The 26,698-nt window shown below is 49.1% G+C and overlaps 1 protein-coding gene across 1 annotated transcript in view; it reads right to left on the reverse strand.

Moving 5' to 3' along the window:
- Positions 1-615: 615 nt before the first annotated feature.
- LOC130532446 (DNA-binding protein SATB1) overlaps positions 616-26,698 on the reverse strand; it is a 32,347-nt gene continuing 6,264 nt past the window's right edge. The window contains exons 6-13 of the mRNA XM_057045101.1: positions 22,488-22,599; positions 21,507-21,584; positions 19,139-19,627; positions 17,723-17,934; positions 14,244-14,315; positions 13,824-13,979; positions 5,008-5,214; positions 616-2,984 (exon numbers count right to left, since the gene is read on the reverse strand). Of these exons, the coding sequence (XP_056901081.1) occupies positions 2,376-2,984; positions 5,008-5,214; positions 13,824-13,979; positions 14,244-14,315; positions 17,723-17,934; positions 19,139-19,627; positions 21,507-21,584; positions 22,488-22,599 (1,935 nt within the window). The 3' untranslated portion in view covers positions 616-2,375. The remainder of the gene's footprint in view (positions 2,985-5,007; positions 5,215-13,823; positions 13,980-14,243; positions 14,316-17,722; positions 17,935-19,138; positions 19,628-21,506; positions 21,585-22,487; positions 22,600-26,698) is intronic.

Raw genomic sequence — 26,698 nt, forward strand, 5'->3', positions numbered from 1 at the left:
CTCTTCAGGGTCCAGCCCGCTCCCGTTTACCTGTCTAATGGGGATCTGAGAGCTTGTTTCCCTGCTGGTTCGGCCGCGGGGTCGTGGTCATGGTCATGGTCGTGGTGCTTCAGAACAGGTCAGAGGCATGAATAAAGGTATTAATGTGGGCCTGTTCTTCAAAAGTGTTGTGATCACATGAAGGTTTGCTGGAACGTCTTCACAGCTCAGAGCATGAGAAGATTCATCAGTCGTCATTCTTGTTGTAATTATCTCTTCCCTCGTGGAGACTTTCTCAGATTTTACGGAGACGCTATTAAAAAGCAGCACCGCCGCTTTGTGGGGTCTGAAAAGGGAAAATGAAGCCGCAGAAACGAATCTTCTGTCCTCGTCTTGATCATCGATTCAGACACATTTAGCAGATATTCTTCCGGCCACTTGCGGGGCTCTTCCAGGAGCCGTCTCCCATCTGCGAGGATAAACCTTCTCCAAAGAAGACGCAAACACGCCTGATCCTCTGGAAACAGCGCTAATGAAGCGGCCCAGTTCCTGTGGTCTGGCGAGGCCCCCTACTGAGAAGGGCCCCCAATGCCACCCCCCACACCACCCCGGTACCGCTGCTGAAGACGCACAACATCATTCTGACTCTTTATTTTGGAAAAAAAGAGGTGTGGAAGGGAACGGCAGCTCCCGCAGGTGTTCCCGCCTTTACATTGATGTCGCTTGCGCTCGGGTCCAGTGGAGCTGAGAGGAAGAGGCACCCAAACTCTTGCATAACGTTCCAATATATTTACAATCATCAACAGTGATCGATAAGATATGATATTTACAGTTATTACACAGACCACCGGCTGCAGCGGGACCAGTCAGATGGCGTTCCCTCTTACAGGTTCCAGGCTCCGCCCTCGGAGGCGTCGGCTCCAGTTATAATGCCAAAATGTGTGGTACGATACAAACAGTTTAATCGTGTAATTAACAATCAATAACCACTTCTAGTTAGAACATTTCTGCAGAAAGGAACTGAGAAACACTTATAAAACGGTCAGTTGTAACAAAATAACTGGTGTTCTCCTTGAAATCAACTCATAAAAAAGAAACACTTCTATACATGAGATTTATACAGGAAATAGCTTTTTGAATTGGGTCGTTAACCAAAGGAAGACACATCGCAGACATCGATTTCACACAGATTGCATATGTTCTTCTTTCTAAGGTGTTCTATAAGTTAGTCATTTTTACCTAAGCTTATTTGCATGATAGTAAAAATTGCATACAACATTAATTGTGAAGCTTGTAGCATGAGTTGGTTGACATACAGCACTTTTATAGGCAACCTTTTAAAGCACATTTCTCCAAAACATGTAAGACACTTTTTGTTTTACTGCCCGAAATCACGTTTCTAAATAGAAAATCGAACGGTACGATCCAAAAAAGAACAGGGAAAAAAAACCCGAAAACGCTCTATGCAACGTAGCCGCTTGTCGTTGGAAAGGAATTCCGTCGGAAACACTGCAGCAACAGCAAATAAATAATGTCGGACAACACAAATACGCTGGCGTTAATATTCTCAATGAGCGGCGCCTCCCAAAGTTACAGTGACAAAGGTTTTGCAAAATAACCCATAATAACATCGGCAGTGCCGTATAGTACAAGGCATTTGTTGGCATAGTTTCTTTAAGACTTTTTTTACAGTTACAATATAATGTTTCTCTCTCCATATGTATATATCCTCACTAACGTATATGTAAAGTCTGACCTGTTCTGGGAGGCTCTCCCGGCTGATTGAGTGATCCACGATCACCAGTTTAAAAGAATAAGCATCCTGCCAGGAGGCTCCAGACGGACACCCTTAAGGCCTTGTCGAGCACTTGGTCCTTGATTTCATTTGTAATTCAAAGGAAACGTCATGGTAAAATCCAGTGAAACATCACATACGTAAACACCGATCAAAGCCCCCGGCCAAACTCCAGGGGGATTTTTTTTTCTTTCTTTTTTTAAATATAACCAGTAGCTCAAAAAGTTAGTCAGTGTAAAACGACAGAGTGCAGTCGGCAAATATCCACAGCAACAAACTTAGAATGACTCTTTGTGCAGATTGTTTCGACGAGGCGTCAGTCTTTACAGTGAATGATACAAGTTTTTACAAAAGGAGTCCGAAAAGGGGGGGTTTCTGGGCTGTCGCGCTCGGGTCGCCCGCTCAGAGTCCAGACAGTCCTCCAGGAAACCCTCCTGACGGCGTCACACTCGGGCACAGCGGCAGGTGGCTGTTCTGGGACGTGCTCATACACACAGCTCTGCCGTGTGTGTGTGTGTGTGTGTGTGTGTGTTGTGTACGAGCACACGCAGCCAACAGTCACCCGGGGTTTGTGCTTGCACCTTGAGGGAGGAACCCAGTCCTACTCCTTGACTTCGTGCTCTGACTTGGCCTCGGTGCCGCGGCCCAGCTGCTCCTCGATCTTGATGGAGAAAATGGTGCTGTTGGTCTGTGTGCTCTCCTCCAGCTCCTTCAGCAGCTCGCCGCTCTCCCTGAAGTCCGTCAGCTCCTCCTCGAACACCGAGCTGCCGCTGCTGCTGGTGTTGGTGCCGTTGTTGTTGTTGTTGTTGTTGTTGTTGGGCTCTTTCAGCACCTTGGCTGGGTGGTTAATGTAGAATCGTTGGTTCTGGAAGAACTTGATGATGGTGAGCTTGGGCAGGTCCAGCTGGGCCGACAGGGTGTGGATGGCCTCCTCGTCGGGGTACAGACCCACGTCCTGGATGAAGCTCTGCAGGATGCCCAGAGCCTCCAGCGAGATCTTCCCGCCACCAGTGCGGGACTTGATGCCCCCCCCACGGCCGCCGTCTTCCTCCATCTCCGCTGGCGAGGCGGTGGAGGGCTGACGAGGGGGCAAACGAGGACCGGGGGTGTGCTGCTGATGCTGCAGGGGCTGCTGGGATAGTAGCGGGGCCGAGGGCTGTTGGAGGGACAGGGGGGGTTGGTGCTGCTGCTGGGACTGGGGGGGCTGGGCCTGCGGAGCAGAGAGACAGGAGGTGACCAGGACGTTACCTGCAACGGTCAACAGGTCCTAATGGGACCTCTGAGTCAGGGGGGTCGTGAGGGACGACGGCCCTGCTCTGGAGACAACAGGGACTCTGGACACAACAGGACTCAGGACACAACAGGACTCTGGACACAAGAGGGACTCTGGACACAACAGGACTCTGGACACAACAGGACTCTGGACACAACAGGACTCTGGATGCAAGGGGGACTCTGGACACGAGGGACTCTGGACACAAGGGGGACTCTGGACAGAACAGGGACTCTGGACACGAGGACTCTGGACACAACAGGGACTCTGGACACAACAGGGACTCTGGACACGAGGGACTCTGGACAGAACAGGGACTCTGGACACGAGGGACTCTGGACACAAGGGGGACTCTGGACACAACAGGGACTCTGGACACACAGGGACTCTGGACACAGGGACTCTGGACAGAACAGGGACTCTGGACACGAGGGACTCTGGACACAAGGGGGACTCTGGACACAACAGGACTCTGGACACAACAGGGACTCTGGACAGAACAGGGACTCTGGACACAACAGGACGTGGTTGAAGGAATTTTCCACGTGAAACTAATCAGCTCTGCTAATCTGGAGTGTCCATTGTGGGAGCAGCAGATAGTGTCCCTCTTTGTGCGGGGGGGGGGACAGAAGCGGCCTCTCTGGGAACCTTTCTGCTGCTTATCTGGCTCCGCTGCAGCCAGGGACAGACAAGATCACCATGCACGGTTGTTCACTGCTGTCACTACTGATGGTCGGGATCAGGCTTCACACGTGCACGTGGAGCCTTCCTATTGTGGAGCTGGAGAGGAAGCGAGGAGGCAACTGGACCATCTGACCCTTTATTTTCATTTCTGACTCGCTGCAAAACAAAAGCAGCACTTTCCAGCACTGTGAACTGGTTTTACTGGTCCAGCTCCCTGAGCTGAGGGCTGATGGGACAGACTCAACCATTAGCTTGATGTTCGAGTAAGTGTGTGTTGCCTGTAGTGTTACCTTCTGCAGTTTTAAATATAAACTAGGACTTTTCCCTTGTCCTGAAATATAGGAATTATTTTGAATCAGAAGAGATTTTTCTGTGTGTGTGTGTGTGTGAGAGAGAGAATTATTATTATTATTTATAATAATAATAATAATAATAATAATAATACAACTGCTACTAATATTAATATTTCTACTGATAATATAAAAAATACTACTACTACTACTACTACTACTAATAATAATAATAATAATACAACTGCTACTAATATTAATATTTCTACTGATAATATATAAAAAAACACTACTACTACTACTACTACTACTACTACTACTACTACTAATAATAATAATAATATAATAATAATAATAATAATAATACAACTGCTACTAATATTAATATTTCTACTGATAATATAAAAAATACTACTACTACTACTACTACTAATAATAATAATAATAATACAACTGCTACTAATATTAATATTTCTACTGATAATATATAAAAAAACACTACTACTACTACTACTACTACTACTACTATAATAATAATAATAATAATAATATAATAATAATACAACTGCTACTAATATTAATATTCTACTGATAATATAAAAAATACTACTACTACTACTACACTACTACTACTACTACTACTACTATAATAATAATAATAATAATAATGGATTTGCAGTAGCAGTACTATTTATTATTATGCATTACTCATTTGTATTTATTATCTCTAATTTTGGCTGTAATCTCCATTCATCTAAATTATTTATTGATAATCTACACATGAATTTGCACATTTTTCTGTTTTTCTACATGATTTTCCTCATGAGTTTTATGATCAATACTGGTGTTTATCCCTCTAAATGACATTTGCTGATTTTACGCCAACACACACAAACAAGGGACCGGTCACACGTCCTTCCGAAGCTTTTCGGGGGGACGGCGTGATCCCCGAGGCAGGCGTGGCGGCGTGGCGTGGCGGTGCTCACCTGCAGCTGCTCGGTGGAGATGTGCATCAGGTGAGAAGGCCGCTCGCTGTGGTGCTGCTGCCCGGCGCTGCTCTCCTGCTCGTAGATGAGGTCGCGCTCGGCCTGCGACAGGCTCAGGAAACGGCGGATCATGGACAGGTTCTCCCACAGGGTTCGGTTCTCCGGAGACGGATCCTCCTTCCAGCGCAGCAGCTCGCACAGCCAACCCTGCAGGAGTGTGTGTGTGGGTGTGTGTGTGTGTGAAAGAGAGAGAATAGGTCAGAAATCTCAAATCTATAAATGTAGACAGAAATACCAAAGACAGTTTAGTGATGAATAATTTCACCTCCATTCTTGGAGAGATGATCCAAACTCCTTCTTTAATAATTAGTTGGAATGTTTAGACCATTAAGTGGCTAAATCCATGCTATTAATTAATCATTTTCTCTCCTCACACGTTTGACCGCTCTAATTTTGTTAGGTCAAATATTGTTGCGGGTAATAAATGCAGTATAAACGATTCTTCTACTGCCCAAAAGGGAGGAATTAAAGGAGTCTCATGTCCAAACATTCCAGTAGAGGGCCATGAAAGATCCAGGATGGGAAAAATCTCAGGGCTTCTTTACTTCATTCGTATATTGTTTAAATAATGAGAGAAGAAAGTGTCTGAACACACACACACACACACACACACACACACACACACACACACACACACAACAAACAGGGCTGTATGAAAGCAAAATAAATATTTTAAAATGTACGTTTTCAAATCAGTGGAAAACGGCCCACATTTTATTATTAACTCTTCAATTCTAGATATCTTCCCAGCTCACAAATAATATATGAGAAAAGGTTTCAAATGTCTGGAAAATTAAGGTTCCAATAATGCCAAATGGCACCAAATATTTTGACACGTGATGCAAAATACAGAAATAAATGTGTCTGAAAAATTCTGCTTGTTTTGAAACATAATGTTAAAGAGACGAAAAATACCTGAAATTAGAAGTAGAATTAATTGGAAATCGCGTACGAACAACATATCGTAGAATAGAATGTGTGTGTGTGTGTGTGTGTGTGAGGGAGAGAGAGAGAGAGAGAGAGAGAGAGAGAGAGAGAGAGGAGCTGCAGCAAATCAATAAAAACAAGAAAAGGAAGAAGAGGGACTGCAGAACCAGTGAGGAGGAAATGTGGCATCAAAGAGAAGCACAGAGGTGTGTGAGCCAGTCCCTGTGTGTGTGTGTGTGTGTGTAACAGGGGGTTAAGCGCTCAGCCGGCTCTGTCCTGGCAGCCTGACAGCGTGGCGCTGTAATCTCCTGGCCAGTGTGCGGCAGCACCTTTCATTTCCACAGGATTACACAGCGCTGCTGGTCCACACAAACACAGACATGCACGCTGAGGGCAGAGCCACGCCGCAGCGCTGCACGCACCAGATAACTCAGCAGTTTGCTCGGCCCGTTTTAACTCCTCCCATAAATTACATCAAACCCAGGAGGGGTTTGGGAAGGAGTGGGAAGGGTGGGGGGGGTGGAGGGGGCCATAAAGCCTGCGTGCCCACCTTGCTTCTTTGCCACATTTATTGTTGCGTTTTTAATTTGCATGCAGAGGGATTTGGACAGCATTCCAGTTGGGCTGTCTGTGGCTTCAGCTGATTCGGTGGTGAGGGAGAACACACACACACACACACACGCGCGCGCGCGCGCACTGAACCCCACACACACTGTCTCGTCAAAGCCAAACAGTAGCCCGGCCCAATGATGGAGTAATCCAACTCAAACACTCCCCAAACCAGCAGGATTAAACCCAAAGTAGCAGAGCCAATCAAACAAAGGCTCCGCGTGAACTCCATTTCAACGCCTCAGAGTCCATTTGATGAAATATAATACCCACTTTTTGGTTTTTTTTTACTCGGGGAGAGCAAACACTCGCTTTTTCTGAGCCAACATTTGACGCAGGTGTGAAGAATAATCAGGTATAAAGAGGGAAGGACGGGCAAACCAGGTTTGGGTGAGTGGCGAGCCGGCGCCCTGGTCAGTCAGCACTTTCAGCAGCTCTGTTTGTATTTCTCTAATTGCATCGCTTCCACGGAGATGGAGACAGAAGAGAGCAGTCCCAGAAACGCAGAAGGAAGCTGAAACGTTCAACGGGGGGGTGAAACTTTCGGCAAATTGGACCAAACTTTGGACCACGCGTCCTCGCTGCGGCCCGGTTTCCTCTTCTGCGTCGGGGAACAGGTTGAGAGTCGCCACTCCAGCGGACAAGCACCTCCCGCTCTGGATTGGATGGTGGAAGTTGCTGCTAAAGTGTTGCAGCGTCCAGAAAACAGGATTCTAGGGCTCTTGAATCTAGTGTCCTCCTGCTTTTGTTGATCATTAAGGGCTCTATAAATAAATGCCAGGTAGAAGCGGCGTCAGTAAACACGGCTGGGCCGTACTGAAAGTTTCAGAAGAGCGCGGGGAGGGTCAGCTACGCCCCAGCAGCGCTCACACAAGTTGCTGGTGAGCTAGCGAAGCTAGCGAGGCTGGCCTCCAGCAGGCTCCCCCAGCTCAGAGCAGCGCAGCATCAAGAACTGGAACGCCAGATTATTTTGATAGTATCTCATCTGAACACGCAGATGTTGCAAACAAGTCCATCAAAGCCAATAAGCGCTGGCAGGCGCGGGATTAGCGTGCTCTGCGGGCGCACACCTGTGACAATATTGCGCAATACTCCATTTGCCTGGCTGTTTAATTAATATCTAATTTCAAAAGCAGGAAAAGTTTTGGGCTTTTTTGGGGGGGGGTTTCTGACGCCGACACAGATCCGACCAGAAGCTTCCGGAGCTCTGGGGTCAGAAGGTGAATATTTAACGTGCCATAAAGGCTTCAGCGCACCATTGTGTGCTCCTGGTAAGAATAGCACCAGCTGTCCTGCTGAAAACGTTTTCCTCCACCACGCCGGCGCAGATGCACGCAGCTACACGGCGGAGCGCCCCACACACGTCAGGGACGGCCGGTTTAACCCCCCCCCACCTCCCGTCCAATCCAACATGGACGTCAAAGACACGCTGCAGTGACACCTTGAGAGAGAAGCTGCTCTGTTTGAAGAGCGCTGCCGTAAACAACGCGCAGGCATGCGAATGCAGCATGTTTGCTAACCGTGGAGCACATGTGCATGTTCACCGCACGAGGTTAAAAAAAATAAATAAAAAAAGCCCTCTGCCAGAGTTGAGCTTCCATCTGCTGATGACGGAGAGTGGAAACGCTCCTGATTCTCCAGCATATGTGAATCTCCCGCAACAATAAGCAATAATTGACTGCACAGCTCATCGCCAATTTCTTTCAAGAGGGAGAATGAGTCTTTATATTCAAACAGAGGAGCTCTGAGTGACTGTACAAATAATCTTTGGCATAGTTTGAGCTACTGAATGGGGTCAGTGGCCTTGCATGAACTGCAACGGCAATAGCAAGGACAGCAATGATGCCTCAAGAAGAGTCTCATTGTGCGCTGCCTGGAAACCGGCTAACGTTCCCCAACACGTGTCTGTGGGTGAATCAGACCAACGGCTACGCAGCAGCGCTTTAGCGTTCCGTGCAGGAATTGTTTCACGTACTTAGTTTGAAGGATAATAAGCGTTGGAGTGAACTGCTAACACGCCGTTTGATGCCAACTGTAAATGAGAAAATGGCTCTGAGAGCAAAGGTCAAGTGTCAGTCCATATTTGTGTGGGACATGAAGGTCCAACGTGGGATTGAAGCCACAGCCTGCTGCAGCTGCCCCCGCATTAATGAGGGAGGGGTCTTACATGCTACACATGCTAAAGCTAATCGTGACTTTGGCGCCCACGTTTACACACAACAGATTTTGTCTGCACCGTTCCTTCACTTAGGGGGGAGGAGATGAAAACATCTACTCTTCCTGACGAGATGCTCTTTATTTAGCTGCAGAAGTTCTGACGGTCTTTAAACGCATCACAGCTCAGATCAAAGCAACATCCGGAAAGACCCGAAAGGTGCTGAGGACGCCTGCGGGCCCTATCGGAGACGATGAGGTGAACCTTCTCCCTCAGAGAACCTCTGAGAACTCGGAATCATCCGAAACTGCCCTTTAAAGCGAACATCTTCATGGGTTTATTAGCTGGAGCAGACTCTGAGGTCTATGGGATGGAAGCTGTCCAGAATGGGACAGCCGGCAGCGGGAGCTGAATTTGTGGCTCAACCCTGCCAAAGTGTTGATCTGCATTCCGACGGCGACACGGAAGCGCTGGCCCGACACCGAGCCCGTCTTTAAAGCGCGGTCGTGACCTTTGCAGGCGCCATCAGCACGCCTGACGACGAGAGCAGCCGAACGGGTGCAAGACGTGACCACGCAGGAAACGGCCCGTCTTCGTCTCACTGCCTCCCAGAAACAATCGTCCAGTTTGTCGTAATGGTTACATCATAATTACCGAACCAATAAAGGCGACGGAGCTTTGGAGCAACCAAACAGAAGCAGATGGGACATAAAAAATAGCCATTGGCAAATGACCAGTCCATCTAAAACAGAGCGTATTAAACATCTGTGGGTGCACGTTTGAGACGGCAGGATTCTGTAGGTCCGGAGGACCACGTCTGGAGCACATGCTATTAATTATGGTATTAATTCAAATCACACACACACACACACACACACACACAGATGGCTCTTTGTGTCAGATATTGGAGAATAAGACAGTTAGTCATTAGCTGGTATTTCAGTAGCCGCACGGCTTTAGCGGCGTTCCGTCTCCAAGGATGAGGTCGTGTTTATGTCCTCGTCTCGGAGCTGGTGGGGCGGCGTGAACGCACCGAGGACAGATACTGGCGATAGACATCATCGTCATCATCATCATCATCAGCAGCAGCAGCAGCAACAGACTCTGATTTCCATCAATTATAAGAGCCTGACTGAGATTTAATCCAGAACTGGGGTTTAATTGCTAATATCAAAGCGTAATTAAACTGATAAATCATGACTGATCTTATTGAATTAGGGATTGAAATAGCAGAGAACCTGCAAATTGTCTATGTCATCTAAATAAGTGTTCTTAATTGGCCTACAAGTTTGCTCCAGATACTAATGAATTTGAACAATTTTTACGCATGGAAACTCTCCTGAAATAGAATTCCTTCTAAGCAGCAGCTACCTGCTACAGCTTGAGCGGGAAATACTGCTAGTAATATATAAATAGCTGTGATTTGCATGTGTGTGTGTGTGTGTGTGTGTGTGTTGAGGCTCAGGGAGGGAAGCTGGATCTGATAATACCAAACCTGACTCCAGAACAGCACTGGGGTGAGCCTCTGTGTGCGGTCCTGCCTTATACACATTCCTGTGTGTGCACACGCACGCACGCACGCACGCACGCACACACACACGCACGCACACGCGCGCTCTCAGACTGCATCTGCTGGAACGAGTGACTGTAGTTAAATTGAAATATTTCCTGGCGTGTGTCAGAAGCATGCAGAATGATAATTATGACAGATCTGATTAGGTGGGCCGAGTCAGGCGGCTCCGGGCTGCAGGTGCGACCTCGTGCATTCCTGAGTGTGTAAATAAAATTAATTACAAGCGTAGGGGGCGCGCAGCGCGTGACATCAGCGCGCGCAGGGGGGACTCCCACGGGGGGCACCCTAATGGAATATTTTCCCCGAGTCTAATAATACAGTTGGTATTGACTTGAGGTAATTAGGGGGATCATTAAAGCGTTTTTCCCGGCGTATTTGCCTGCCTGATCAGATTAGCGAAAATGGGCCTCAGAACAAGCCCTGTGTGGTCTGTCAAGAGAAGTGGAGACAGTGGGAGAGGGTGTGCTGGAGAATATTCCCGGCAAAAGGAAAGAGCGAGCGAAGCAGGCGCAGAAACAAACGGGAACGTCGGACATTTTAAAGGTGGCTCTCAGGTGGCGACGGGTCATCGGAGGTGGGGAGGAAGAGACAATTTAGAGTCCTGACAAGCTGGACAGTTTCCCTGTGAGGACTGCAGGGTAGCAGAGGGGCGGGAAGGGGGGGGGGGGCAGTGAGAGACAGATGGGGTGAGAGGTGGCGTATAAGGCGTAAGTGAGAGAGATGGCAGGAGTGCTCTGGGCATGCTCAATGAGACACTGGGCTCCCACTAAGATGGGAAAAGGAGGGTTTGATGAAGCCACGTTAGAGGGAAAACAGGCTGGTGGGAATTCCACCCTCCATTAAACAATAAGAGGAAGACTTATTTCAGAGGGGCGGGAGGACGTGCCGTTTGCAAGATAATTCATTGGCTAAATTAATTATTCAGACAGCTGGGTCTCCAGTTCAAGTAAAACGGCGTCTTCAATAATAGAAAGGAGCTGGACGCACCAGTTTAGCCAGCGAGCTCCTGGTGCGCACGAGAGAACCATAAATCAGCGCACGATCCCGGTTACACGCTAACCAGCAGCCGAAACGTGTAAAACACGGGGAGCGATCCCCCCCCGTTTAAAGCAAACATCTGAGGACATTTTTACTGGACGTAATTTGTACACGACTCAGGCGGAACATGACTTCGAACCCCCGAGCGGCGCCACGGTAACAGAGCAGCATCTGAGGAGTCACCAGCTCAAACAGCCTCCCAAAGGTCAGCCATCTGCCCCCTTGTTAAACAGGCCTGGGTGGAGGGATGGAAGTGCTGAGAGTGTGTGTGTGCGTGTGTGTGTGTGTGTGTGTGTGTGTGTGTGTGTGTGTGTGTGTGTGTGTGTGTGATGGGTCAGACGGTCAGGAACCCAAATTCTGATGGAATAAACGAGAGATTTATTTGCCAGCACGTTTGTTGTTTATAAAAATCGTGGCAATTCTGCCCCCCCCCCCCAGCACCACCCACTCCCCATCTCCAGACCAACAAGGCCCTCGCTCCCTCCGCACCCCGCCACTCCAGGGACCGCCATGCCAGGCGGGTGCAGGGTGACAGATGGCACACACCAGCCCCTCCTTCCTCGTTCTCCCCTTTCCTCCTCCTTCTGCACCAGCCCCCCTGCCTAGCCCCCCCCCAGTGGCACAGCAGCAGACCAGATCAGTGCCATTCTGTCTCATTAGAGCCTAGCTAATTAGCATAGCCTCTTCCAGGGGAGATTAAGTAAATGAGAGAGAACCAGAGATAGAGACACACAAAGCGCGTTGCTGATGGGGACGGTCTTCCTCGCTGCTCTGGTCATTGACGACTCGCACCTCCGTGGTGTTGGGGGGGGGCAGGGTGGTTGTTTATGACAGCAGGAGCTGTGATTCCACCCATGGCGCTGCTTCACTGTAGGAGCGTTGAGGATGTTTAGACATCGAAGTCATGTCAAAGGTGCCCCCATCTGCTCCCGCCCAGCCCTGCTAAACTCCCATAGCTCAACACCCCGTTTGTTGACCGTATTTGAGAGACACTGCCAGTTATCTCTGTCCCACATGGACCTTCTGCTGTCCTCCATCAGCAAGCGCACCCGCCCTGCTGCCCTGCTCCGACAGTTGCCCCTGGCTGACTCAAAACCTGCTCACAGTGACGTAGCAGCACTAAGAGCATCGGTCCTTTGAGTGCAGTCAGTCAGGAACTAGTCTCACAGAACAGGCGGCAATCGTGTCCCCCCCCACCATGTTTCCAAGTCTGCATTTATCCCTACTCTCGCGCGAACCACAGGGAACCATCTCTGTCGGCAACTGTGACGCCTGTGATGAACTACGTCTCCACAGGTTGTGCAGAGACCCAAATCCACACAAAGCTACTAAATAAAAACAGCCACTAACCGCTAGCAAAAGGCTGCGTAGCACTGCTAACATAAAACTCATTATCGTCATGTCTCCATTTGTGGAAAGTGAGATTTAAGGGACGAGCTCTCTGCTTATCACTAGTTTCTAATTTTCTTCTGAGGTTTTGGGGTAAATTTGGGGGCCTGCTGCTGTTGGTGGCTGTGCTAATGCTGGCTAGCAGAGTAAGGGGGGAAAGCAGCTGCCCGGGGAGTGCCCATTACGAGATGGAGCCAGAGATAAGTGCTCTCCTAGGCCCCCTTTCACAGGCATAATTAGCACACTTCTTATCTGCTGCTCAATTCACATTCACACCCGCCTGCCATGAATGGGACGTGAAAGGGAGGGGTAAAAAAACTCCAGCGGGTAGAGGGGCAAGATGGAGTAGTGGGAGTGAGGAGTAGAAAGCAGGGTGAAAACCTGTTCTGAGACAAATCTTCATTTGAGGAGAGAGAGAAAGAGACATGTGAGTTAATGCCCCCCCTTCACATACACACACACACACACACACACACACACACACACACACACACCCCTTCCACAGACTCTTTGAACTCCTTAACAAAAACAGTGGTTTGTGCATCAAACTGCAATTTGGTGAAACAAAACTATCTGAGGGTATAATCATCCTAATCAGCAAGAAAAAAATAAAGCCTTTGCAGATATTTCTAGATTATTCCACCCTTGGTGATCTATTCCCCCCCATCTTCTTTACCAGGCCCAATTGTAGAAATCCTCCAAACGCTGCCTCAGTCAGACAGAGAAAAACCTTTAATAATAACTTATTCTTCAAAATATTGTCAGTGACGGTGCAGACTAGCATGTGTGTGTGTGTGTTGCCAGGGAGAAAGGGGCCCCTATCATCTTACTAAGTCGAGCTGATATAAAAGCCTTTGTTTGGTGTAGAAACACCGTTGACAGCTAAGCTGCAGCCCATAATAAAGAGGACATGTGTCATTAGGTCTTCCCACTGTCACCCTGAGATGTTCCTGCTCCTGCTCAACCTTCTTTATGAAAACACTTCATTAAGCAGAAGCTAAATATGCCATTTGCAAAGCTATTGGAGCAGCTTTGTGTGTCGTATTTAGCGTGCAGCCTTCAGACCTGGCTCTTGGAGGCCGCCACCTTAGCGAACAGAGCCTGGGAAACCTTGGCCCTCTTCATCTCCTGCTGGATCTCATCGTAGATGTTGGAGCTGATGTTGAGGATGGAGCTCTCGGTTTTGCCGTTCCACTCGCTGGGCAAGGGCGACGGCTTCACCTGGCGTTCAAAACAAAGCTTATCACGCCACCGGTGCCGACAGGCATACACACACACACACACACACGCACACACAGTATTAATATTAAACAAGCTCCTCTGCCATCACGTCTTGGGTTGGATTCGAACGTTACTTCTATCTTTCCTGCAGCCTAGTCGACACTGGGAGATGATGAGCTCCACAGTGGTGTTCATGCTGTCAGTAAGAATGTGTGCAGATTGCTGATGGCAGAGGTGGAGAGGTGGGTAGAGGTATTTGCTCACAGGGGAAATGCCAACCGGGATTCTGGGATTCCAGTCTTCAGGCCTCACGCTATTGCAGTCTTCTCGCCGGGGCTGCAGAGGAAAGAGCACAACAGCGCAGTTTTATTTTGGCTCATGTGAAGCTAAATAAAGGTGATGTGGCTCAAACACACACACACACACACACGGAGTGTAGTTTACGGCCATATGTAAGTTTTTACCTTCGCAAACACTTAACGGGAGAGTGGATGTGTTTTACCCAACGCTTCTCATTCTCGTGCCAAACGGGTGATTAAAAATAAACGCAAGTTAAATGAAATCAAATCATCCTCCTTCAATGGCTTGTTGCATCTTGACAAGAATTCTATGACAAAGTAGCAAGTATCCTAATAAAAGCCTCCCCGAGAACCATTAGCATATGAATCATTTCATACAAGCCTCTGTGAAAGGAAACATTGTTAAGGTTGGGTGTTAGTTCAAGTATGTGGGATTCATATCAATCATAATAACAGCAAATGCTGCTAACACCCTGTGATGTGCGTCATGTGCACGCGCACACATGCGCGGCAGACAGACAGACTGATTGATGCATCGGCCTAGACGCCTCGTAAGAGCTCCTTTTGTGTGTGAAAACGAAGAGACTGGAATGTTGGAGAAGTTCTAATTGACCGGCCTGTCTTGTTTGAGTGGCTGGTTACCATGTCGAGCTAATTGTCGGGGCTGGGACGTGTACTAACTGGCTTTGCAGGAGTTCAGCCGACCCATCAGCACGTGTGGGAGAAACATACCTCTGCATCTTTTTTATGAGCCCAATAAAAACCCTCCTCTGTCTCTGGCTCAATTGCCACCCTGCTTGATTTATGTGGTTGAACACACACTGCAATGCTCCATAGGGGAGGCTGGCAGATGGCCGAGTGTGTGTGCGTGTGCGTGTGTGTGTGTGTGTGTGAGAGAGAGAGAGAGAGAGAATGCACTGTGCAGGAACAGGTTTACATGATAAATGTCAATGGGTGTAAGTCACACAGGTGAAGTACAACATATTCTTACTGGAAACTGAAAGCACAAACCAGCAGTGTGAGCGTTGATTCCTGCTTGAAACGTGGATTTAATGCAGAAGTCAGTGTGTTTATTACACAAATTCAGGTATCTGATCCACACGTTGGAATATGCCAGGAAATATTTGATTAAAAACTAATATATTTGTGTCATAAGTGATCTCATGTGGCATCCAGCTGAAAACCAGTACAGACCCTGACCAGTAGAGACACTGACCAGTAGAGACACTGACCAGCAGAGACTCTGACCAGTAGAGACCCTGACCAGTAGAGACCCTGACCAGTAGAGACTCTGACCAGTAGAGACTCTGACCAGTACAGACTCTGACCAGTACAGACCCTGACCAGTAGAGACTCTGACCAGTAGAGACTCTGACCAGTAGAGACTCTGACCTGTAGAGACCCTGACCAGTACAGACCCTGACCAGTACAGACTCTGACCAGTACAGACTCTGACCAGTAGAGACTCTGACCTGTAGAGACCCTGACCAGTACAGACCCTGACCAGTACAGACTCTGACCAGTAGAGACCCTGACCAGTACAGACTCTGACCAGTACAGACTCTGACCAGTAGAGACTCTGACCTGTAGAGACCCTGACCAGTACAGACCCTGACCAGTACAGACTCTGACCAGTAGAGACTCTGACCAGTAGAGACCCTGACCAGTAGAGACTCTGACCAGTACAGACTCTGACCAGTCGAGACTCTGACCAGTACAGACCCTGACCAGTACAGACCCTGACCAGTAGAGACTCTGACCAGTAGAGACTCTGACCAGTAGAGACTCTGACCTGTAGAGACCCTGACCAGTACAGACTCTGACCAGTACAGACTCTGACCAGTAGAGACTCTGACCTGTAGAGACCCTGACCAGTACAGACCCTGACCAGTACAGACTCTGACCAGTAGAGACCCTGACCAGTAGAGACTCTGACCTGTAGAGACCCTGACCAGTACAGACTCTGACCAGTACAGACTCTGACCAGTAGAGACTCTGACCAGTAGAGACCCTGACCAGTACAGACCCTGACCAGTACAGACTCTGACCAGTAGAGACTCTGACCTGTAGAGACCCTGACCAGTACAGACCCTGACCAGTACAGACTCTGACCAGTAGAGACTCTGACCAGTACAGACCCTGACCAGTAGAGACCCTGACCAGTACAGACCCTGACCAGTACAGACTCTGACCAGTATAGACCCTGACCCAGTACAGACTCTGACCAGTACAGACTCTGACCAGTAGAGACTCTGACCTGTAGAGACCCTGACCAGTACAGACCCTGACCAGTACAGACTCTGACCAGTAGAGACTCTGACCAGTAGAGACCCTGACCAGTAGAGACTCTGACCAGTACAGACTCTGACCAGTCGAGACTCTGACCAGTACAGACCCTGACCAGTACAGACCCTGACCAGTAGAGACTCTGACCAGTAGAGACTCTGACCAGTAGAGACTCTGACCTGTAGAGACCCTGACCAGTACAGACTCTGACCAGTACAGACTCTGACCAGTAGAGACTCTGACCTGTAGAGACCCTGACCAGTACAGACCCTGACCAGTACAGACTCTGACCAGTAGAGACCCTGACCAGTAGAGACTCTGACCTGTAGAGACCCTGACCAGTACAGACTCTGACCAGTACAGACTCTGACCAGTAGAGACTCTGACCAGTAGAGACCCTGACCAGTACAGACCCTGACCAGTACAGACTCTGACCAGTAGAGACTCTGACCTGTAGAGACCCTGACCAGTACAGACCCTGACCAGTACAGACTCTGACCAGTAGAGACTCTGACCAGTACAGACCCTGACCAGTAGAGACCCTGACCAGTACAGACCCTGACCAGTAGAGACTCTGACCAGTACAGACCCTGACCAGTAGAGACCCTGAACCAGTAGAGACCCTGACCAGTAGAGACTCTGACCAGTACAGACCCTGACCCAGTACAGACCCTGACCCAGTACAGACCCTGACCCAGTAGAGACCCTGACCAGTATGACCTGTCTCCGCAGTCATAAAGATGACAGGTGGACAAGACAAGTGGAGAGGACAGGGGAACAGGACAGGTGGAGAAGACAGGGGGAGAGGACAGGGGGAGAGGACAGGGGGAGAGGACAGGGGGAGAGGACAGGGGGAGAGGACAGGGGGAGAGGACAGGGGGACGACACCTCAACTGGGCTTCATTCAGAGGAAGCTACCACACAACCAGCTTTAAAATTTGGAAATGTGAGAATATTCAGGGAAGCCTGAGAGCTGTTGCACAACCCGCCCGAGTGCACATACGTGCACAGATGTGTCCGTGCACGAGCGTAGTGCACAGAACAACGGGTTGAACTGTTATTAACCTATGTATGTCACAAACTCTGGATTTATACAGTCCGTACAGTATATATATGGGTTAAACCATCCACGTCCGTAGATGGGGGGGTTGGGGGTACCTGCACGGGCCGGCTGGGAGGGGTGCTGATGAGAGGAGTGGCCCCCATGGCCGAGGCTGCTGTCAGGCTCCGCTCCCTCTCCTCCTGGTAGATCCGGTCCCGCTCGGCCTCGGGCAGCTGCAGGAAGTTCTGCATGGCGCGAAGGTTGACCAGCAGCGACTGGGACGCAGTTTTCGGGTCCTCCTCCTTACGGAGAATCTCGGAGAGCAAACCCGCGTGGTGGGGGTGGTGGGGGATGGGGGAGGAAGAGCCACGTCAGTGAGGCGTTGGGACGGAGCGATGACACCGTTGCTACTGAGGATCATAAAAGACAATCCTAAATGCTCCATTTGGTTCCCACTCAGACCAGACGCAGGGCTTCATTAAGGCTCAGGGATCATCGTTTATGTCAAATCACCGGATCTCTACGCTCAGGTTCTCCTCCCTGCTCTCGCCATCGTCCCGGCCCGAATAAGAAGGCTTAATTAGACTTCTGCGTGTTCTCTGAAGCAGCATCAGCTTTCTCCCGAGTCATTTGGGATAGCTTGGGCTTCTTCTTGCTGCCATACATCCCATCAGTTAAGAGCCATCAGAACGTATCTGCCACATGAAAGTGTGGGGAAGGTAATCAGCGGATCCTCTGTTGATCCGTCAGCGCTGCTGAAGCCTGTCATTACGTGGCAGCATTGACTCTATTATCAGGGATGAGTGATTGGGCCTTTTCATCGCGTCGTGGACGCACACTGAGCAAAGCGCCGCCGCGTTTCTTCCACTATCAATAGGTGTGATTTGGTAATAAAACAAGGTGATGGGGGGAAAAACGCAGTTTTGGGAAATGAGAACGGCGATAAATACGAACTCGTCACCCGAGTCGGTTGTCGTTCGCGACGATACTTTCTGGGACTTATTTGTCCACTTCCTGTATCCACCTCTGTCCTCCCATCACTTCTAACACAGATGGGTTTCAAAAACACACGCCAGGCTATCAAACAATGCTCCCTAGCCAAACTCCCCTGAGGCATGCTGGGTAATTCCTCATAGGAACCCGTTTGTGCACACTCACGATGGTGGGACGGGGGCCGTTTGGGGCTTGTGAGGGTCTAATTCTCCCAGTTCTCTCAGTTCCAATGAAGGTATATTTTCATCCTCTGTGACTGCAGCAGAGGGGGGGGCACTTACCGTCACCTTCATGAGCCTGGGGGGGCATTATCAACAGCCACTCCCACATTTCGGATGGGATGGCGCCTATGAGCGCGCCCTGGTCGCTGTCATGGCAGGTCGTTCCAGGGTGGATACGATACAAACGTAAAGCAGCCAATTAAAGGAAGACGTTTGTGTTAAATGATCTGCTGAGCGTGATCTTATTAATCTTTTCTGTCATCAAGTTTAGCCGGTTCATCAAAGAGCCAACTGGTTTCTACTGGTTCTGCTTGTTCACCTGGGTTCTGTTGAAGGCCACGCGGGCAAACACAGCCTGGGAGATGCCGGCACGCTTCAGTTCGTCCCGCACCCACTGGTAAATCTCAGCGGACACCTCCGTGTTGGACGCGACCTGGGGCTCCAGCGACTTGTTGTGGGAGCTGCGGTTGATGGGGGGGTGGTTTAGGAACTGCTGGGACAAGGACTGCTGTGCCAGTAGCCGGTTCACCGCATACTGCTGGTTGAGGATCTGTGCCATCACGAGCTGTTGGTTGACCAGCTGGGGGCTGATGGGCGTGGAGACTAAGCCCGGGTGGTGCAGCCCGGGCAGCTGGGGCTGGCGCCCGCCCGTTTGCCCGCTGTGCGCTGGTGGTGCGTGAGATAGTGGGTTGACTGGTGAGGAGGGAGTCTGCTCTGCCGTGCTGCCGGGGATTGGCTGTTGCTGGGAGAAGCCGAGGTGGTTGTGGTTCGAGCCGGGTGGGGAGAGGTCAGACAGTCCGTCCATGTCTGGTGGAAAGACAAAGGGACAGAGGACACCGAAAATGGTTAGCGACTGGTTTAGGAGCCCCGAGCTGTGGTCAGAATGAGTTCAGATCCCTCGCAGAGCAAAATCACTCCGAGGCTGAAACTTGGCTTTCATTAGTTGAATGTTGCTGCGGACGCAGATTTGGATCTAATCAAGATCAAACTTAAACCTCCAGCATGTCAGTAAACCGAGACGTTATTCACAAATAAGGAGACGAGGAGACGTTCAATAAGCGCCACCGAGCCTGTCCTCCTCCAACCGCCGCTCCCAACGCTGCAGCAGTTTAAGGGTCGACCATGCTGACGGGTGCTGCTGCATGTAGCCCCAGAAAGTGGTTATTAGTTCCTTAAAGAAGACCTGACTTCAACTATGCTGCAAAATCTGGGGCCTAATTAACGAGTTTGGTGGAGAGTTCTGCCGCTTCTCGTGCTGATATCTATAATGACTGCTTGGGAATATTTTAAGACAGGTTAAATAATGTGCTTAGGGGATGAAAACAATGATTTAATGTTTAAGTGTTACCCACAGCAGAGCGAATAAGCATTAAGGATTCCAAAATGTTTTAGGTTTCCGCCTCTCTGGAAGGCGTTTTCATTTGCTGAGCTCTGCTTAAGACTTTATATAGGTTGCAAAATGAACATCTGAGAATTGCAGTGAGGCCTCCACATGCCAGAGACATCATGTGAGATTGGGAAAAGAAGAAATTGCTGTTGTGGGGAACAGAGAAACGGGGGGAGGGGGTCTTCTTTAAGGCTAAAATTCGCAGTAGATGAAAGATTAAGTGCATGGATGTTTTCCAAAAATACCACCAATAATCACGTGCTGGAGATGCCTGTGTCTTAACTGTCAGCGTGCACAAAAAACCCGGCCAAGATGGGTCTATTGAGAGTTTGTCATACACAAATGATGTGGGGAGAAAAAAATCTTGGTAATAATCACATCTCTTCCCATAATCCCTGGCATTCCCTGGCTCTGATGGTATGGCATGTCTATTTACTTGTCTATGAATGGAGGTGTGTGTGTGTGGTGTGTGTGTGTGTGTGTGTGTGTGAGATTGCCAGGGGGCATGCTCACAACACACAAACACACAGGCAACATGGAGGCATTTCCATGCAAATTGAAAAGAGAAGGGGTGACAGAAGAGCATGGCAGGCCCTGGGAGAAAAGGCTGCCACAGAAGCAGGAGTCCTTGTGTGGAATCCTGCCACAAAAGAGCCCCAGATTAAACACACAATGGGAATGGGATATGGGCTAAAGGAGGGTGTGTGTGTGTGAGAGAGAGACACACACACACAGACTCAACCCTCTCCCTTTTGGCTTCTGTGCACCAGCGTCACCATGTCAAACCATGAACCACAACACAGGTCAGTGAACTCTCTCCAGCTGGCACCAGGGCCCAGCAGTACCTGCCACCAGGTAGGGATTCTCCCTGACCTCACAGTTGATGCCCCCCCCCATCGGGTCAAACGTGCCTGATGAAGGCTGGGGGAGCTTCAGGAGCAGCACCCAGCCTGGAGGCTGCACACTCCTTTAAAATGCTGCATTTGGGACATTTGCTCAATAATTAGGATCCACTTTCCATAACACTTTAAAAGAGGCCATATTAAGGTGGCCTTGGTTGAAAGTTCGGTGGGATGTTGCTCCGCGAAATTCCAACCAACCAGCAGGCCAAAACCATGGAAATATGAAATAAACAAATGCAAATGCAAGATTTCTTTTTCATTTGGTTTAGGCTAAAGGTAAAATGTTGAACATGTGTAAATGTCCTTGACAATATAAAACTCAGTTTTGTTTCCACGCCTGTGCGTGCGTGTGTGCGTGCATGCGTGCGTGTGTGTGTGTGTGTGTGTGTGCCCATACCTAATGTATTAGCACGTGGGCTCTCCCGGAGAACGCAGGTCCCCAGGTAGCCCTCCAGCTGGGAGGACTGGCGCATGCCTACACAGTTGAATGATAGAGCAGAGCAAGAGCACACACACACGCACACGCACACACACACACACACACACACACACACACACAGAGCGTAGATTTTTGAGGAAAGAAAGACAGGGATAAGTAAATCTCTCCCACTCCAATCGAGCAGAAAGGCGACATTTCCGGCGCAGCAGCATCGCTTGGCCGCTCTGGAGGCTTAAACAGCCACCTTTCCTTTTTTTCAACCAAACAATTGTGGCACAAAATGTGTAGGAGTTTACAACACAATACACAAGTAGAGGAGATCAGAGGAAAATAAGGCTCCCTTTGTGTGCACGCTGCCACTTCACCAGAGCAAAAACGGCAGATAAGCTATGGTCACAACATACTATTTGCATGGAAGCTGAGAAAACATTTGGAAATAATATCGTATTTGTCATCAGAGAGCACAATAACCCCGGCAAGAGGAAAGATTGTTCCACAGATTGCTACATTTTAGTGTTATAATACTTCCTCGTGGGCCAAAAAAGACAGCAACAAGAGTTCTGCTTTGTCAACACACACGGGGGGCGACCTCCGGCACGGCCGGGTCGCATGACCTCATTTCCTCCTGGGCCAGAGCCGATTTCTCTCACGATAAAACAAAACGTGCCCGGGGAGTTGAGGACACAAAAGAAGCTGTCAATGAGTGCCCGGATTGAATATTAGCCCCGGTTAAAGGCATCTTTGATCAATTCAGGACAACATTTCGCTCATCGGCAGAAAAATGTGGAGCACCTGGAACGATAACGTGGTCGTAAATGAAGATTCAAATGAGCATTTCGGCGTCGGGCTGTATGGCTGGAGAGCCGTGTGTGTGTGTGTGAGAGTGGGGGGGAGGGGGGGTGAAAGTGTGAGCACTTTCCACGTCTCCATTTTGCTTACCCATCATATCTTTTGTCTTCTTGAAATGTTTATACCAGCGCCCAAATTCCTGACACTTCGCCGCCGACACATTTGCATAGTAAGTGCTGTTCACAATGGAGGAAATCATACTCTGAAAGAGAGAGATTGATTGAGACAAGAAGTTAGACAGACTTTAGATTCTCTCTGGGGAGAACAGACACATTATTAAAGCGGGTGGAACCTGCAGAGGCGCTGCATCACCTCGACACATAAACAGGAAAAGAGTTAAAAACATCAAACGCGGTTTTTAAAAGGAACGCCAGACAAATCAGGGTTAATCTGCTGATATTTATCAAATGCGGCTGAGTTTGTCCTTTTTCTTTATTTCAAAGGCGGTAAATAGTGCTGAAGAGGAGGCAGCGGGAGAGACGGCGGCGGTAAATAGAAGCGCGATGGCTGCGATTTAACAGCAGCATCTGGGGAGTCGGGCAACGCAAACAGATGAACATCTTTTATTTCCCTGCTCTTATTCACACAATCTGTTAAAGGAAAGGAAGCGGCTCGCGGGTCACGCCGAGCGTGTTATTATCTGACATCCACGTGCACCTTCACACACTTCCTGTCCTCTCCGCGCTCGCTCCAACCGCTTCGCCGTCGCTTCAGATAAACAAAGAGGCGCTCTCCTCTTTTGCTTCTGATTTTATTAAAAGGAACATGTCGACACCTTGGCAGCCTCCAGGCACATAAAAAGGTGGAGGAGAAATTGTTTCTGATTGTCATAAATATTCAAAAGCAGCAAACCATCTGTTTTCAGATTACAGGTATGCCATCTTTATCATTTCTTTATAATATATGCACTGGGAGCATATCTGAGGGAACCTTCTGGCAGACCAGCGAGGTGCTGTTAACTCATCCACCTCAGTTCCAGCGTCCCGAAACAATACGAGAGCAGCAGGAATCAGGACATTTTAAAAACGGCATGAGCTGAATAATCGACCGCGATTATATTTTACACGGGGTTAAAAAAATAAAAATCTTAAGAGCAATTTAAATTAAAAAGTTCTAGAGTGAAACAGCACTTAGCAGGAAGCTAACAGACATATTGGAATAAATGATTGTGTCAAGAATCAGCTGGATCCATGTGGCAAAAGAGTGAATGCTTTTACTCTTGTAATAAATGAACAGAACCTATGAAAGGTAACTAATAACGGACTAAATTATCTATTAACAGACTAAACTGGACGTACGTAAGACACGGGGCTGTAAATGTGTCCCGGCCGGGCTGCACGTGTGCATTTTTAATAAATCAGCACGATTGAATGGTCTTAAATCTACCTCAAGGCCAGTTTAATAAAAAGCCTGACACAGTTAAGGTTAATGCAAAACGGCCCAATATTATGGGAGGGTGATATTATAATCAAGATTCGTGCGCAGCAGCCGGGGAGGCCTGAATAAATCTGTCTGTGCTAATATTATGACAAGTAGCTACAAATTCCTCTTCTACTTGAGTCCAGTAGCCCTGAAAACCATGTAAATGTGGGATAATTGGCCTTTCCTCTGTTTTTCTGGGCTGAGGCCTCTCCAGGCTTGTTGGAGATACCGTCCCCCCCCACCCCCATCTTCTCTCGCTCCCTATTTCGCCATTTTTGACACAGATGTTCTAATAAACGCTCCTCATTAATCAGCCGTCTCCCTCAATACATCACACTCTGTCTCGCAGGGGGCCCAGCATGCATGTGAGCAAAACAACACACACTCACCTATTTTCTGCTCCTCTCACAATCCCGACACACACGCTCTCTCACACACGCGGGCGTGCACGTTCGGGCACACGCGCCCATACACACACGGCGAGTGAAATCAAGCAGATAACCAGAGCCTCTGTGGTGCCAGTGGGAGGGCTACACCAAAGCTTGTCAACAGGTAGCACACATCAGTGTGTACCAATGTGGGTGTGTGTGTGTGTGCGCAGACTCTTTAAGTGATAGCTATCTGCAGCATACACAGCTTATCAGCAAGAGCAGGAAGTGGCACCAGCGATACTATCGGCCCCCAACATCTAGTCTACATCCCATCATGGAAGACCAAATAAAGGACCTGTAGTGGAAGTGTGTGTGTGTGTGTGTGTGTGTGTGTGTGTGTGTGTGTGTGTGTGTGTGTGTGTGTGTGTGTGTGTGTGTGTGCATGGGCAAGTAGCACAGGCATCCAGCTGCTAGTGTTAAGGTGGGTGCTCAACTAGCAAGAGGATCAGAGAAACACACACACACACACACACACACACACACACACACACACACACAGAGGCAACAAGGCTGCGTATGTGGCAGCCAAGGTGCCGCGAACCTGCGAAGATGACATTTTGATGACAACGCGCTGCCACGCGACACAGCAGCTGGTGCTCTACAGACCTCCATGTGAGATGAGCGGGTGGGCAAGAAGATGCGCTGGGGGTGGGGGGCCAGGGGGAAGGGGGGTCTTGTTTGTTGCCATAGTTTCTGCAAACATGGCTGTGGCTCCTAATGCAGCTTGGGAGATTTGAAAAATATCAACGCGCCCTAAATTCCTGATGTTTTATCACCTGGAGATTCTCGTTATTCATCCTGGTAACACTGAAAACATACGTGAACTACACGAGTGTGTAATCGAGCTAACGGTCCCTCGGCTCTGATCCGGGGACCCGCTCGGCCTGTAAATTCTACCGAGTGTTTCCCTCCGTCCCTTATTAATGTAGCGACACCCTGAGAGTGTTGGTGGTTCCTCAGATTGGCTTCCTGAGCTCACGAGTCTAAAGAAAACATCTTATCTGCCAGATTCCTGGTGCCGTTTTCAGGCTAAATGCACAATGCATGACTCCATGCTGCAAAAGAATGAGACAAAATGTTTGACAAGGCCCAGACAAAAGGAGCATTTTACAGAATAACCCCCCCCACCGGCCACCCCCCTCTGTTCAGAGCCGCGTTCCAAGCTGAGCAAATTCGGTGCTCGCTGTGATTTTCTAATTTGTTCACCCCTCATTTCAAGTCTGGGACCGTGCAGCCGACGATCAAGGCAACGCTAATCCCAGAAAAGATGACAAACTTCTTCTCTCTGCTACCACGCCCCCTCCTCCCCCCACTTGGTTCACTTTCATGGTTAAAAACAAAGCAGAGTGGGGCCACGTCGCCCCTCTCAGCCCTCACCTTATCTACCCCGGACCACGCTAATCAGCGTCGGGAAAGACCCCAAATCTCTGCGGGACAACTATCGGACGTGTGACTGATGTCAGCAAACGCTGCTGATGGATCATATCTGCGCCGCATCCGTGAGCTCTTTACAGCTCAGCTTTATGTCTTTGAGTCAAGGCGCGGCCAAACGGAACAGGAAGTTGGGTTTTTCTCTGATCTGAATCCACGGCGCGATGAGAAAAACACGGAAAACCAATGAAAGACCTTCGTCCTCAGCTGGATCTGACCCCCGCGTGGAGGGCGGACGCGTGGGGTTTGGACGCGTGTGTGTGCGGCGCCGTGCTAAACCCACCGAGGTGCCGTGCATCCTCCTCTGAGCCACATTCACATATGGACCATAAACAGGGTGATTACCCGATCGGGCCGAGCTCTGCCTGAACATCACCCAGGGACTCCTTACATCATCAGCACGCCGCTCATGCCCGGCTAAACACACAAACACGCTGCTCACACACAGCACCAACCAGGGCCTCCAGGTGACCATACGGTGGCCTGGAGGGGAGCCCAACCCACGCTGCCGGCACCGACGCAGTCTTGACACACAAAAGAATACACACAACACACACTGATATAAGCTTAACACGCTCACACACACACACACACACACACACACCACCATTCCATTCGCTTCACCACAGCCCAGACTGAGCGATATACCGACTACGCTGGATGCAAACACAATGTCTGCACTTGTGCTTTCGATTCAAGCTGGGAGCCAACAAAAACGCACAAACTAGCATCTATAGTGTGAGCCAGGTCAGACCGATGCTGCCAATTATTGGGAATTTAGCTACAGGAGAATAAGACTGATTCGGATCGTTCTGGGTTCAAGCCAATGTTTATCTACCAACAAGCATATGTTCCAATAGCCATAATAACACTTCTGTTTTTTTTGGGCTGCTTTCACATACGAGCGTACGTGTTGGAGGCGGAAAAAGAAAAACAGTCGCGCAGACAGACAATAGCCATTGATTTGGATTTTCTATGCCGATTCTCCCAAACTCAGGGCATTTGATAAGTGTAAAA

The sequence above is a fragment of the Takifugu flavidus genome, chromosome 10 (genome assembly GCF_003711565.1).
Source record: "Takifugu flavidus isolate HTHZ2018 chromosome 10, ASM371156v2, whole genome shotgun sequence".
NCBI classification, from domain to species: Eukaryota; Metazoa; Chordata; class Actinopteri; order Tetraodontiformes; family Tetraodontidae; genus Takifugu; species Takifugu flavidus.